Genomic DNA, 16,021 nt, shown 5'->3' on the forward strand with positions numbered 1-16,021 from the left:
CATTTATTTTATTCACTGTATTTACGGTAATTTCCAGGAACGTTTTTTTAAATGGGGCGTGGCAACATCATTCAAAAAATCTTCACAAGCAAAAAGAAAAATAAAATTCGCAAAATCAGGAAAATTCTAATCGGGGTGAGAATGAGGAGTGCGTGGTATGCCTTTAGCTCTTTAGCTGCTCAAAAGTGTCTTAATTTTCACTACTATTTACGGTATTACATGCTACCGGGGGATCCATTTTCCTTATGTGATCAACAAATTTTTTATACGTAAATTTGATTTCTTTTTAAACGGGGGAGGGGGGATTCTGTGATAAGTCAATTTTTATTTGTTTAAGAAAAATGTCTGCTGCAAGAAAAGAGGAAATATTATGTTAAAACATAATGTTAAAATCTTTATTATTCAACAACATCTTATCTGAGATAAATTCTATACTGGCGAGCGACCAGTACATAAACAATCTGATCAAAATCAGATTTTTGATCCGCTCCGACAAATTCTGATGTCGCTACACTTTGTTCAGCGACTATCAGAATTTCGGAGCGTTATTGAGATCTGATTTTAATCAGATTGGTATATAAATAAATAAAAAATCTTATGAATTATGAATAATAAAAATTTACTGGAAAATTGGTATATCTATTTTATTTTGCATTCTTCATTTACGTGTATTTTACGTCACTACTTTTATTTTTATTGATTTATCATAATTCATTTTTGATCACCTGCTGCGCTCGCCCCAACGGTCGCACTGTAAAACATATTAAAGGAATTCATAATACATGGAATTTCCGTGAATTGTTTAAAGTTGATCTGTCCTATTATATCATTGTGTCTGTTTAAATCCTCCGTAATTTTAAAATAAAAGTATTTTAGTAATATACGTGTATGTTTATGTATATGAAAATACTTGTTAAATTCAGCAATATCAAATAATGCTTTATACTTTTCACCTCAATTATTTTCTCATTAATATTTATAACTATTCTTAATTGTCATTAACTGTATGAAATATTTATAAAATTCTGCCTTATTAACTCGATCCCAACTCCCATACATTTAATACATCATATTGCACTATTCTATATAATATTATATATCATACTGAATTATTAATATCATTTTAATTTTTGCTATATTTTCTGGGTTTTTTATTTGTTCAGTTTTGAATGATGTTTTGATTTTTTTAAGGAATTGCATTGTAAAATAATATAATCAAATGTAAATGTAAATGTAAATCTTGAAAAACGTTGCTTCGTTTGCGCTAGTTCCAAACGCAACGGTTATACTATGATCAAAGTTATGTTTTGTATGTGAATTAATAAATCCTCATTTTGATATAAATAATATCAATAAAGGATATATACCATTGTCGATCGGGAACGTTTTGCATTGTGTTGTTTTTGTCAGTGACACTGACTGTGTAAGACTGTCCACCAGTCAGTAAAAATTTAATCTTAACTCAATACACCGCGCACAGCCCAATATGTAAAATTCATTGTTCATTGAATTATGTTTGTAAATATTTTCTCAACACTGGACTCGTGGCAATAAAGAAATTGTCAATGCTGTCGTCCAGTTCACACGGGTCCAGTTACGTTTATCCAATTGTGACTTAGTTTTTGTCGAATACTAATTTTGGTCATTAGACTCTGCACTGCATGTAAAAATGTGTTCATTCTGACCATCTCCTTGACTGCCTGCCAGTCTGTCTGTTGACAAAGTATTACTGTGCTTTAATTCATTCTGACTTATTTAGAATTGTAAATAATATAATCAATAATGTTTAGCCTACTTTGATATAATCGTAATGAATGTTTATTTAATTGTTGATTTGAATTAATTAACCAATAAATATAAAGATCTGTCCTTCTGTGTTTTGCTTGTACTTTACATTCTTTTAAATTCAGGAAATATTGCACTTTTTACTTAGACAATTGCACATTTTTTTTTATTTATTGAGGAAAAACAGACACGTATGACAAAATAATTATATCAACACAGATAAAAGACAAAATTTCTCATAGATTTACTCCTACAGTAGGCTTTTATCATACAGCCTCTAAGGTTTGAGTTACCAAAAGCTAGCTATTACTGAGATTGAAATGCAATTAAAAAAGCATACAGCGCCTACAATTCAATTTCTTAATTGCAAAAGACATACGTCTTATAGCACTTATAAGGTTAACATTACAAAAATATAGGCAAAAATGGACGGTCAGTTCTTATAAATCTTGCAGTTTGCGTACACTCATATGTTTACAGAATAATTTGTATTTGGAGAATGACATTAAAGATACCGTAAAATATACACACAAAAATAACACATATATTATATACATGTATATATTGATAGTATTAATAATTGAAATCAGCAAATGACACAATATAGTTCAAACCATTCTGAGTGTGAGGGCTTTGTAAATGAATTTTCCTAAATTACACAATTCTTTGATATTGTTAACACTTAGTAACTGTATTAATTTGTACATCACAAATTTAATATCACCAGACTGTAGATCAAATTCATCAACATCTCAGAGGAAGGAGTCAAATTGCTGCAAACATTCACAAAGCCACTGGTGCAGATGGCATATCTGCCAGGCTTTTGAGGTTTCCAGATGAATGTTGCATCGGTCCTCCCAGTCTTTTCAGGCAACTATCAACCAAGGAATTGTCCCAAAAGAGTGCCTTTCAAAAGACATGTCTGTCTTGTTAACATCAATTTCATGTAAAATGCTTTAATATCATCACCAGTCTTATTATAAAACGCCATGGAAATATAACTGCCGTACAACACGGGGCTTCTGGAAGCACATACCCTGATAGACACAACATTAAGTATTACCATAAACGATGTTGCCAAGTTTGTCGACGACAAAAGTCAATGAGATTTTGTACAATACGCTTGTTTAGCTTATCAGCATAAAAGTGATCATTTACTTAAGGGTCTCCGATTCTCAGCATCAAAGTATAAGTTTTTGTCATTATAAAAATGTTATATTTTTATCCTTCAAACTTTATAAATATCAAAGTACTGAGAGTACTGAAAGACGGGGTCTTGAAAGTGTCCTGGATTTCCTCGATTATGCTTCCAAAATTAATGTGTTTGAATTAGTTGTTACAATTTAAGCTAATTCGGCTTTTTTGCAATTGTCTGATACTTTGTCTAAATTTTACTCAATCCCGGCCTTCATAATTGTAGAAAATTGACACAACGGTATATTATGTAAAAAAAAAAGACCCCAAGGAAAAATGTTAAAAATTAATACTAACCGGGAAAATCAAACAACTATATCAAAGTAAGTAATTTTAATCATAATATTTATTCAATTTTGTGAACCAAGGGAAAATCCACAAAACTATTTGTTTATTTTCTAAATAGAATTTTGTTTAATAAACACGCATCAAATCTTTTTAAGTCCTCTATGTATAATATATATAATATACATAGAGGACTTTAAAAGATTGTGTTTTTATAATACATATTTACTGACCCCGTCTAAAAATGAAATGTAAAGAAATTTACTGATGGTATCCATGCATTTCACGAAGTTATTGCAATTTTGGCCACGATGGATATAATTGGATAAATGTACAAGTTGAGGTCAAATTAGAAAAAATCCGGTTATAACGGTGTAACGGAGGCTCGAACTCATTTACCTTTATGTATTTGGTCCCATGGAGCCACAGCCAAGGGAGAGTTATCGAACATTGCTGAGGATCGGAGTTCGTTAAGTATTGAATGCTTATATTTGGATGTCGTCGGTCCTATAACACACACAGGCTGTGCAGACAAATTGAAAACTGGTATGATCGGTCACTATACATCCCTTAAAAGGATGTACAGTGACAGTAACACTGACAAGCATTTTTATGTTATTTAATGAGCCAGAGAGGTCCATAGGGAGAAAATATAATTATGGGTTGACAGGGATATTTTAAAAATAGGTCTGATTTATCCCTGACCTTTGATCTAGACACTTAATTCAAGGTCATTGTACACACAAGTTGATAAAGCAGGACAATCAACAGTCTCGTTTGAAATAATCTTTTCTTAAGTTTTATGGTCAATACAACGACGTTCATATTTGTTCTTTATATTAATTGGTTAAATGGGTTATAATAACATAGGAATCTTCGATTTTAAATCAGCAGACATATTTAAACGCAACTACCCAGTAACCTATACAATTTTCCAATAGGCTAACACTAATAAATTCTCTTAAGCCGCTGTCAAGAAGAAAGTTTTACAGCAAATATTTTTCAAAGTTCCTTCCTATAATTCGTAACTGTACATAGTATATATGTATATTTTGGAACCGTTAGTGGTTTGAGGCTGTATCTACATTTCCATGCATACTCATTCCCGTACAATGCTATTATTACAGTACATTTCACTATTTACATCCACCTTGAAAACCGGTATTTCCCCGTAGTTTATTTTGTTGTAACAATGTGCTATAGTGATAATTATTGTACATGTAACAACTAACATGCAAATATAAATATTGAAGACGAACGGGATTGAAAATTCATTTATTTTCTAGGAATAAAAATTAATGCATAATCGAATATATAGCAACCTAAAACTGCATGCACATATTTTTTTTTTGTTCCTGAAGTGGTAAATTACAATTTAACAGAAAAATCCATGTAAAAATCTAAGTTCTTGTTGCGGCATTAAGTAGATGATCATGTGCATAGGGGTAGGTGTTATAGGTGCAGTCCCTCACTGTAAATTTTTTAGTGTTAAAAATTCCTGTAATAAAATTTTTATATTTAGTGCTTTAGTTTTGTCGAATACCCCCTTAACATACCTAGGGAAACGGGTCTGATTTTCAAGTTAGATTTGTATATATAAATCGCGTTTTCAACAATTATGCTAAAGGTAATTTTTCAATGGGAGAAAAATGACCCCAGGTATAAATTCAACGACTTTTGATCTCAATTGTCAACGTTGAGGAAGCATCCCGGATCAACATATTATTCAACGTTGAAATATGACCGCTGGGTCAATTTTCAACCTGGGTCAATATCCTTCGATCGTTATAACGGCACGCTGTTTAGCACGGGCATCATCATTTCTTTTTAATTTCAATACTCAACATATTTTAAATATGCACTCATCTGTTTAATTAAAAGACTGTACTGTATAATCGAACAATAGAAATAACGCCTTGATTATTTCATCATGTGCACTTTCTCACACAACCACAAATATATTTGATGCCGAATAACATTGGAATGAATTGTCTAACATTTTCAATTTGTCACGTGATATTCAAAATGTCTGCGCCCCTTGTAAACAAAATGGAACGTAAACAACTACAGTTTGTGGCATTCAATAGTTTTTTAGACTCGGGATTTTGGCATAAGCTCTCCGAAAATAAACTTGATGTTTATGGTTTAGATGAAAGCCAAAAGGAGATCAAAGGATTTTACTTCAATGGTAACACATTGATTATAGTCTACTGTACAAGTACAAACGCCCTCTTATTCGGGACTGCCTAATATTCTCCAGAAGTTTAATTGCGTATCGTCAGAGATTTAAACACATGTGAGAGGAATGGGATACCTCAATTTTATGAGACATTTTCCTTTAAGATATGTAATACGATCAACCCATATTTATTTTGTTATGTCCCAGCTGACCCACAACCTGTTTAACAACCGCAGCTACAGTGGTTAAAATCTACATATATCTACATGTACATACACCTATCGACTGGTTAAGACTTTCTGTCTCAATAGAGCACTATTAAATAATCAACTTGTAAAAATACATTTGTGCTTTAGAGGATTCTAATTATTGTTACCTACTAGTAGTATAGAGTCTTCTCTTTTTATATACATGCATTTAAGAAATGCATAATAATTATAATTAAATCACTATTATACCATTAAGTTTGCACTGATTGTGTAATAATATTAATACTTCACATCTGGTATAAAATATTGTTTGAGTAAGGCATTCTCATTTATAAACATTTTATGATGTACATACATATTATTCTCAAGCATTGTGAAAATGTAAGGGATGAGGAAAAATGAGGCTGCACTTTAGAAAGAATTAATTCAGGTTGCTTAGGGCTCCTGTGGCTGGCCTTTTGCAGTTCTGTGGTTCTTTGTAGATAAGAATCATTGACTTCTCTTGGGTGTGATACCATACAGTACATTGCAGATTAACTCGAAGCATACATTGGTACCCATTGTCAGCTGGGTTAAATGAAACAAAGCAATAGGTCGCTTAGTCCAAATTCAACAAGTTAGATTTAAACTAATTGCATGCATCTTTCAGTATTGGCAAATACTTTTAACCAGTGAGCCATGTGTTCCACTAAGAGTCTATGTGCCTGCTTTATCAGGACTTAAAATTGTATCCATTGCTTTCCTAATCATAAAGTATAGCTAGATTGCTCTCCATCTTCACTATGTTTGCTTTAAAATTGGTATTAAATAGAAAGTTGGAACCTGACAGTTTGTTCAAACTTCTGTGGCATTAAAATATTGCAATAAGGGGTTTTGAACATGACTACATTTTTAACTTTGTTTTGACTTCTTTCAGGTGACCCTGTTGGAATGCCTTGCAGAATTAATGTTGAGTTTTCTGCATTTGACCAGTAAGTATGTGACTTTGAATTGAACATTTTTGTGGAATTTTCAGCCTAATTTATCAATTGTGATGTAACTAAAATTGATGGAATTTTTACTATTCACTGTAATATCAATATTTTACTTTTTTAAAGAGATGCCAAAACACCACAGCGATACTTGCCCATGCTGGGAGAGTTACATAACACCAATACAGTGGACAAATTCAAGGAGTGTGATAAGAAAGAGATGATCAGTGAAGCCGGGAAAAAGGTAAACAGTATAGCCTGCCACTTCACAAAGTCTAACAGCGAAACAAAACACACAGTTACTGTAAATGTACCGATAAATACAATTTAAATGCAGTTTACAGGAATCTAATGTAGTTTGGTATTCTACGCCTAATGGTAGGTGATTTATCTTCATTCATTCCTTACAGATATGGGACTCCATTGTCACTGGTAAAGCACTGGATACCCCTGAACTTCTGGCTACTTTCCTTCTTTTGACCTTTGCAGTAAGCTCAATAGTTGTCATTATTCATACGTTTACAGAAATATATCCCCCTACCATAGTTTTGATCTTTTTTAAAAAATGTGTATTACATTACTTTTAAAGAAGTACCATTATACAGTCAAACTTCGTTATCTCGAACTGTATGGGACTATTTTAAAACTTCGAGATATCCAAGTATTCGAAATATTGAGGGTAAAATACGTTAAAAAATAAGTGGTTGGGACTTACAAATCACTTCAACATATACAATGTATTCGAGATATCAGTGTTCGAAATATCGAAGTTCAACTGTAATTATTACCAGTTGTATTCTGCCTGTCTCTATTTCAGGACTTAAAGAAATACCATTACTATTACTGGTTCTGTTTTCCCTGTCTCTGTCCATCAACTGACATCACCTTTGACCAAGAACCAAAGAAACTCAAGGACAAGTTAACTCCAGAGGAGGTGATTCAACTTCAATACTTGTTATATGAAGAAATCAAATTCTACACATGTTTAATATGTCAATGTGAATATTATCTTTATATTGAATTCACTTAATATGATGTAATTCTATCTGTAAAATTTAGTACCAAAGAAAAAATAAAGAAGCAAGAAACTGAGATAGAGAGAAATAAAACTCAAACTCATATGATAAAATTGTTTAGAAGTAGCAATCAATTAGAAACAACATGCATTCTGATTTTTTTTACCATCATCACATCCCCCCCCCCCTCCAAAAAAAAATCTGAGAACATAGATTGTCAAGGTTAGGGTAATGAGGGTAATAAAACAAGTTGTGTAGATTCAAAATGATTCTAAGTTGTTTGACCAGACTATTGCTTACAAAGTTCATTTGACAATTTATAAACAATATATTACATATCTCTGGTTTTCTTTCCCTCTAGATGGAACAGTTTCTACAAGCTTATGACACATTCCAAGATGCTTATCCAACATATCAGGGTTTCTTTGTTGCTGTCCTTTCTAAAGGGAACATTGTAATCGAGGATGTAAAACATATGAACAAGTTTGAAAATACTCAGGAGGTACATGCATGTATATTACACAATACAGGGGATGTGATTTATGTTATTGTAGTATTATTTGTCACGAAACTAATTATCACATTATTGCCCTGTGGAAAAAATATTTCCATAATTATTATTCATGATTTGGAGAAGTCTTTACTCATAGGGTGTAATATTTTAAGGTTTTTTTTTTTAAAAAAAACCTTCATATTAACTGTATGTAGGAGTTATAAAATTTGCTTGAAATGTTCTAAAATCTTTCTTGTGATACAGTTTTGTTCAACTGTATTACAAATCATATATAATTACTTGTAGTAGAATTTGAGTCAAGATTTCAATCAGCAAAAGTTTAAGATCAATCAGTTATACCTATCATATATTATGGTTTGTTTTTTCATTTATGTCTTTCAACAGGTGTACTTTGGATTTTGTGATCCCAGTAATATTGAGGACTATCCAGGCTGGCCTCTTAGGAATTTCCTGATGTTGATATCCTATCATTGGTGGGTGAAAGTTATATCTAGGAAATAAGTGTTTAATCGAATGACACAAGGACAACTGGGCCTTACAAAGTAATAATTGAAAGCTGTTTTATACAAGACTTTACATTTTGTTTAATTTATTCTGTAGGAAGGGAGACCTGCGAGGTGTAAATGTACTGTGTTTGCGAGATAGGAGTCGAGACGGGACACGAGATATATCACACAGTCTTCTGCTGTCCCTTAATGTCCCGGATATTAAGAATGTGCCAGGTAAGATATCATTGGCTACTTTCACCTGCTGTACAAATGACAAAGTGGTAAAAATATTGCTTTGAATACTGATTGAAAACTATCAGCATCAACTTTACACAAAATATTTCCAATGATTTTTGTATACAGAGCTTTTTTTGGAGACTTTTTGTTTATATTTTATTTGTAGAATGTCCAAAGTGTGTAGGTTGGGAGAAAAATGAAAAACATAAGCTGGCTCCAAGATTTGTTAATCTCAGTGCTAGCATGGACCCCACAAGGTATTCCAGTTAAAATCAGCCATAACATACCAGGAAAAATATAAACCTTTAATAGAAGTGTTTAATTCTAGATCATATTGTAGGCATGGTTTTGATAACAGAGTTTGGTGAATGCTTAGAATGTTAAGTATACATGTAAGATGAATGCACAAGTTGCTAATAAATGCAATATTTTTTTTATAAACATGTGACACTTACAAAGCCTTATTTTCTTGGTATAATTGAATTTTAGTAAATACAAGTTTTGTGGAAGGATATATAAGTTATTTAGAGATATAAATTGAATATTATGTTACTGTAGATTCCTAATTGAACACGAGGAATTAATATCCACGTATAATCGCCAGAAGAACATCTTGCATTTTTGAAAATCTCACAGATTTGAAAATCTCTCTTTTATTTTTCGGACAGATGTAAACTAAATGCTACTATGATAGTAATTTGGCATTTGTGATTTTATGTTCTTGCCATTAAATTGCAGAATTAATTACTCACGTAAAAAAGGAATATACAGTATTCATTGAGCAGCACTAGCAGGCTAAGCCCCACAACTTAAGTATGTGGCAAAAACTTTTTAATGGTATAGTGTAATAAGTATCTTATCTACTGGGATTTACTCACCAGACTGGCAGCCTCAGCTGTTGACCTCAATCTAAAGCTGATGAGATGGAGGCTGCTCCCAGAGCTTGACCTTGACCTTATATCAAGGACAAAATGTCTGCTGCTAGGAGCCGGGACTCTTGGATGTAATGTGGCAAGGTGCCTGATGGTGTGTAGCTATCACAATCTCAGATTAAACCTTAGTCATAAATTATTTCCAGATTTTAAAATTTCTATCTAAATATCTTTTTTTTTTTTGGTCAACATATAAATCTTAGTATGAAAGATGAAGTTCAAATACCAGTGCTCTGTGTGTATTACTGTATACTGAGTTATATTGGTATTAACTCTTTCATTTTATCATTGCTCCTTTTCACCATCATTTTCAGGAGGTAAAACATACATATGTAAAATAATAGTTTGTATAGTAAAATCCTGTTGACATATGTAAAATAGGGTTTAAAAAAAGCATAGTTGGTATAGTAAAATCCTGTTGACTTTTTTTAGGGCTGGGGAGTAAGAACCATAACTCTGGTGGACAATGGTCGCGTGTCTTACTCTAACCCGGTACGCCAGTCCTTGTTTCAGTTTGAAGACTGTGTAAAGGGAGGTAAGCCAAAAGCGGAGGCTGCTGCAGAGGCCATGAAGAAGATATTCCCTGGAGTGGTGAGAACAATTATGATCAATGGATTCTTTATGGTAAAAGGAAAATACAGTGTACAGTCATATAAAACACTGTGATGGTCTGACAAGTCTACCCGACAGTGTTAGGTGGTCATAAGGCTATCAAAGCACATGACCAGAGACTTGGGGGGGGGGGGGGGGGGGGTTCAAACCAGTTCTTATCTCATTATTTTTCACATCCTATTACAACACACATTAATATGTGAATACACAAAAAGTATATAAATAAATGTAATTGAAGATATAACCTTAGGCTTATCAAAAGGGAATTGGGAATTTATGTGACTAATGTTTGTAGAGTTTGACAGATGTGTCAGTTATTTTCTTTCAGAATGCAAAAGGTTTGAGTTTATCCATTCCTATGCCTGGCCATGCAGTACCTGGTAAATTACTGAATACTTAGATTGGTCATTGTTATCAATTAAGTTATTAATATTTTTTGTTTTATCTTCATTCTCACAATCTGTTTTATTGAGAAAAAAAGAGTTTTGAGTATAATCATCTGTTATAAATGAAGTTCAACAATTAAGGTTTGATTTTAAAGAGATTTTAATTCTAGATCGTTTGCTTGAGTACTCTTGATTTTTGTTTTTGATCTTGCTGTTATAAAGCATCAATTTTTTCCAGAGAGTGCAATAGATGGTGTGAAGAAAGACGTTGAAACCCTCCAGGATCTGGTGAATTCTCATGATGCAGTGTTTTTATTGTTGGATACACGGGAGAGCCGTTGGCTTCCTACATTGATGGCAGCAGAAAAACAAAAGGTAGGAACAGAAAGAAAATGATAACAGATACCTGTGCATCTTTTTTCCATTATAATCAAATCTTGGTTATACAAAACAATGTGTTCAGTAAAACCTGTAAAATTATTATTGTTTTCATTGATATCTGATGTTGATGAATTTAAAGTAAAATCTGGAGTATTCTGATTTTACAACAAGAAAGGAAGGTCAATTTTGCACTTATAATACTAGTTACACAGAATAATCTATAATTCATCATAAAGTTTCTGTCCAAACAGACCATTAGTTGTCTTTTTCTGCCTAGTTTGATCATTCTTGCTGTATTACAGATAGTGATATGCTCTGCCCTGGGCTTTGACACATATCTAGTGATGCGCCACGGCGTGAGGTCAGACACAGAGGGAGCCGACCCCGCCCCCCTGTCCTCTTACAGCTCAATCCCCGGGGATCAGCTAGGCTGCTACTTCTGCAATGATGTAGTGGCACCAGGGAATGTGAGTTTGTTTTTTTTTTATATTTTTCCTTAGCTGGTTTTCATTTGGTTTTAATGGAACTGTTCTGTTTAACATGATTTCAGCAATTTCAGCATACGCTGAGGTGCAAATTAACCTGCAACTTGATATATATAAAAAATTGAAGAATGATATATTAAAATCAATAATTTAGATTTATTCAGGAAGAGTTGTCTTTCTCATCAAAGTGTCACCAACAATTTATAGTCAATGTATTCATAATTTTTTATGTTGAATAAAATAGCTAAAAGTACAAAAATTATGAAAATTTCCTAAATATTTGCACGAGAATATTGCTGTTGACAGCTTTTGTATTTTCTACCAGTCTTTGAAGGACCGTACTCTGGACCAGCAGTGTACAGTATCAAGGCCCGGCATCTCCTACATGGCGTCCGCGCTCGCCGTAGAACTCCTTGTGTCCGTGCTCCAGCATCCAGAACTGTATGTATACTCAAATCCTCTCCTAGTGTTAACAATTCAGGAAACTACATTTGTTAGTGTATAATCAAATTTACACAAAGATTTAGGAAGATAAGACAGTTAAAACTGCATGTTAATCTAAATTTATTTTACAAGCTCAGCAGCAGTTTCCAGATATGACACCAAAAAAATGATAACTATACGTTTGTATTTTTAAGATAAATCATTTTCCAAATTTTTGGGAATACTTTTCTTTTTAGTACTTATTATGCCCCCCATTTGAAGAAGGGAGGGCATATTGCTTTGCTGCTGTCTGTCGGTCGGTCGGTTCACCAACAGTTTCCATTCATTTTCTTCACAGAGGATACACTTATTGAAATGAAATTTGGTATACAGGTTTATCATAATAGTATGTAGGTCAAGTTTAATTTTTGGTACGATCGAGTAATTTTCGACAGAGTTATGCCCCTTGGACGTAGAAAAATTCCAATTATTAGCAGTTTCTGTTTATTTTCTTCGCAGAGGATACACATATACTTAAATGAAATTTGGTATACAGGTTTATCATAATAGAATCTAGGTCAAGTTTGATTTTGGGTACAACGAGCAATTTTTGACAGAGTTATGCCCCTTGGACGAAGAAAAATTCCAATTATTTGCAGTTTCCGTTTATTTATTTTGCAGAGGATGCACATACTGAAATTGGAATTTGGTATACAGGTTTATCATAATAATATCTAGGTCAAGTTTGATTTTGGGTACGATCGAGCAATTTTTGACAGAGTTATGCCTCTTGGACGTAGAAAAATTCCAATTATTTGCAGTTTCAGTTCATTTTCTTTACAGATGTTTCCAAGGGAGGGGGCATAAGTGTTTTAGAAACATTTTTTTTTTTTTTTTTAATTTGTGAAATAATGTTATCTTCTATGTATATACTCAGTAAAGTTGTTCTTGTATTACGACAGAGGGAAAGCCCCGGCGGATACAAGCGCTAGTGATGAGCACTTGAGTAAAGACTTTGTCTGCCCCCTAAGGCTGGTCCCTCACCAGGTGAGGCCATTGTACTGCTGTCTCTAATAGATTCATACTGATTCCTCTGTTTAACTTACTGATTAAAGTAACGGAAGTTCTATGAAGCATGTGATTTTTGTTTTATGGATTGATTTTAAATTAGTATTTGAAATCGTATATTTTACCATTCCTTTTTACATGGAATATTAACAGTATCAATTAATGACAAATAAGCATTTTCATTCCTTAAAAATTCAAAAAATATATATATATATATTTTACATGTACATGACTGTGTATTTGCTGGGTTTTAGACCAATTTATAAAAAAAAGAAAACTGATAAAAGATCTTTCTTTTTAACTCTTACAAAATATTAATCCAACTTATGTTATATGTATGAAAAAAAAACAATCGAGTCAAATTTTGTTTCCTCAGATCCAATCATCCTAGTTTATATATTACAGATTCGATGCTTTGTGTCCCGTTTCCAGCAAGTGTTACCGGCCTGTAAGGCATTTGATAAATGTACAGCTTGTTCAAAGACTGTAAGTATTACAACAATGTAATATATTTACATTTGCAAATATGCTTCCTTATATGAACCTATAGGATAGCAAAAATGTTCAATTTTTTGTGAACTATTTCATGACGTCCCAAAGATAATCCCACACGCTTATCGTTGGATGGTTGCATTATTGTAAACATAAAACATTGTTATATTGATGATTTTGAACAATTTGTTATTCTCAAATGTAAATGCAAGTTATAAACAGCAATATCAAAAAGTTCATTGGAATATGAACTTTGTTGGTAGGTGATCAAGTCTTCTGAGAAGCCCTTCGGGCTTCAGGGGATTTGATCATGTGTCCAACCAAGTTCATATCCTGGTGAACTTTTTAACATTGCCGTTTATTATGCCCCCTTCAAAGAAGGGAGGGCTTATGCTTTGCTGCTGTCTGTTGTTCTGTCGGTCGGTCCACCAACAGTTTCTGTTCATTTCCTTTCCAGAGGATGAACATATTGAAATGAAATTTGGTATACAGGTTTATCATGATTTTGGGTATGATAGAGCAATTTTCGACAGAGTTATGCCCCTTGGACTTATAAAAAAATCGAAATATTTGCAGTTTTCGTTCATTTTCTTTGTGAATGTTTCCAAGGGAGGGGGGTATAAGTGTTTAACAAACATCTCTTGTTTCTTAAGTAATCTAACATAATGATATAAATGTACACCTTGTTCAGAGACTGTAACTATTCCAACAGTGTAGAGTAATTTATGAGATAACTGTAAATCTTGTTCAAAGACTGTAAGTATTACAACATAGTAATGTAATATATGAGATAGATGTACGGCTTGTTCAAAGTGGTAAGTTTTACAGCAATTTAGTGTAATCTGAGAAATAAATGTATGGTTTGCTCAAAGACTGTAAGTATTACAACAATGTAGTTTAATCTATGTACGGCTTGTTTAAAGACTGTATTACAACAGTGTAGTGTAATATATGAGATAACTGTACGGCCTGATGTAAGATTGTAAGTATTACAATGTACGACAGCAAAATGTAATCAATGGGCTTGCTGTGTGAATGCAGCCAAATGAAAAAAAACTACTTGTTGGTTCAAACGCTGTAGATACACAGTGGGAGCGTGACAGGGACGCTAAGGCGCCACAAAGGACTCCGACAGGTCTCTGTGCAAGTGCAATCGACATTGCGATTAGCTGTGTTCTCTGAGCGCGTCAACGGAACACTCGTGGCGCTGTTGGAGACTTTACGGCGCTGTCACGGCTACCTCACTCCGTTTTTACTGCGTGTTTATCAGAACGCAGAGCCATGGTGCGTACTTTGTGCATGTTCAAAATGTGCGCCAGCGCATGGAGTTCTATAATGTTCAAAGCGATCCCACCGCGACAAATGTCGTTTCGTTGTTACGGCGCTGTAACTTGCGTGCACCTTGGCGTTCTACGTTGTTTAAGGACGCAGCGGGATCGCCCTGAGGTCGCAGCTCAACTGTGACAGGGATTTAAGTTCTGCCGCAATCTATATCTCTATTCTCTTCCTTGTTTAACTTCATTGTTCCTTTGGAGACACATCAGTCTAGACAATAAGCTGCTAATACTTGACAATGTGTACTTTCTGTAGGTGATAGAACAGTTCCGGCAGGACGGCTTTGACTTCCTGAGGCGGGCGTTCAATGACCCGTCCTACCTGGAGGATCTTACAGGGCTCACACAGATGCATCAGGAAACCCTCGACGCTGAGGTAATGCGTAAATAATGCTAGTTAGTGTTTGTCAGGGACCAAGGGGGAGGGGAATCAATTAAATTCCAGGGGGCCATTATTTGTTGAGTGTCAGTTTTTTAAATGTGTATTTGGGTGTTATTTTGTTGACTAGCTTAAGTAAACAATGACTGAAGACCGATGGGGATGTTTGTTCTGTTCATGAATGAGGGGTACCCATCAGATCCAAAAAGTTGAGCTCTAATGAATATCATTAATTCCTCGGTAGTTTCTTTTAATACTAGTAGATGTGTTTGTCTGTTCAAAGGAGTAGAATCACATTTACATTAAAAATATTGTACTGTTTTTGTATAAATTGTTTTTCTGTATTGTTTGCTATTTAACATGGTAGTAATAAGTTTGCTCTGCTTTTAAGGTGTGGGGGTTCAGTGATGACGAGGAATGTAGCAGCATGGAAGTCTCCAGCTCTTGACCCAGTTTTGAATTGTGACCCAACTGAAGGCTTTCATTTTTATTTTATTTATTTACCAATCAGACATTTATCCGTGTTATAATCATTTCATGGTATTACATGTAATAAGTACATTGTAGCGTGAATTTGTGATATTCCGATTCAGGTTATTAATCATTATATTATACATTGAGTAATATGACATTAAAAATGCTTTAACTCTG

At 33.6% G+C, this 16,021-nt stretch overlaps 1 protein-coding gene across 4 annotated transcripts in view; it reads left to right on the forward strand.

Moving 5' to 3' along the window:
- LOC128158838 (ubiquitin-like modifier-activating enzyme ATG7) overlaps positions 1-16,021 on the forward strand; it is a 116,303-nt gene extending 100,282 nt beyond the window's left edge. For 3 of the 4 annotated variants that reach the window (XM_052821805.1, XM_052821804.1, XM_052821803.1), the window contains 18 exons: positions 6,569-6,623; positions 6,750-6,867; positions 7,034-7,111; positions 7,441-7,557; positions 8,001-8,141; positions 8,538-8,626; positions 8,754-8,875; positions 9,045-9,135; positions 9,760-9,904; positions 10,243-10,401; positions 10,751-10,802; positions 11,047-11,183; positions 11,492-11,656; positions 12,000-12,115; positions 13,060-13,144; positions 13,571-13,651; positions 15,248-15,367; positions 15,762-16,021. In XM_052821805.1, coding sequence (XP_052677765.1) covers positions 6,569-6,623; positions 6,750-6,867; positions 7,034-7,111; positions 7,441-7,557; positions 8,001-8,141; positions 8,538-8,626; positions 8,754-8,875; positions 9,045-9,135; positions 9,760-9,904; positions 10,243-10,401; positions 10,751-10,802; positions 11,047-11,183; positions 11,492-11,656; positions 12,000-12,115; positions 13,060-13,144; positions 13,571-13,651; positions 15,248-15,367; positions 15,762-15,818 — 1,928 coding nt within the window. In that variant the 3' untranslated portion in view covers positions 15,819-16,021. Of the gene's footprint in view, positions 1-5,270; positions 5,453-6,568; positions 6,624-6,749; positions 6,868-7,033; positions 7,112-7,440; positions 7,558-8,000; positions 8,142-8,537; positions 8,627-8,753; positions 8,876-9,044; positions 9,136-9,759; positions 9,905-10,242; positions 10,402-10,750; positions 10,803-11,046; positions 11,184-11,491; positions 11,657-11,999; positions 12,116-13,059; positions 13,145-13,570; positions 13,652-15,247; positions 15,368-15,761 lie in introns of those variants that run through there. The other variant, XM_052821806.1, reaches the window with a different exon arrangement.

This window comes from Crassostrea angulata, chromosome 8, assembly GCF_025612915.1.
Source record: "Crassostrea angulata isolate pt1a10 chromosome 8, ASM2561291v2, whole genome shotgun sequence".
Lineage (NCBI taxonomy): Eukaryota > Metazoa > Mollusca > Bivalvia > Ostreida > Ostreidae > Magallana > Magallana angulata.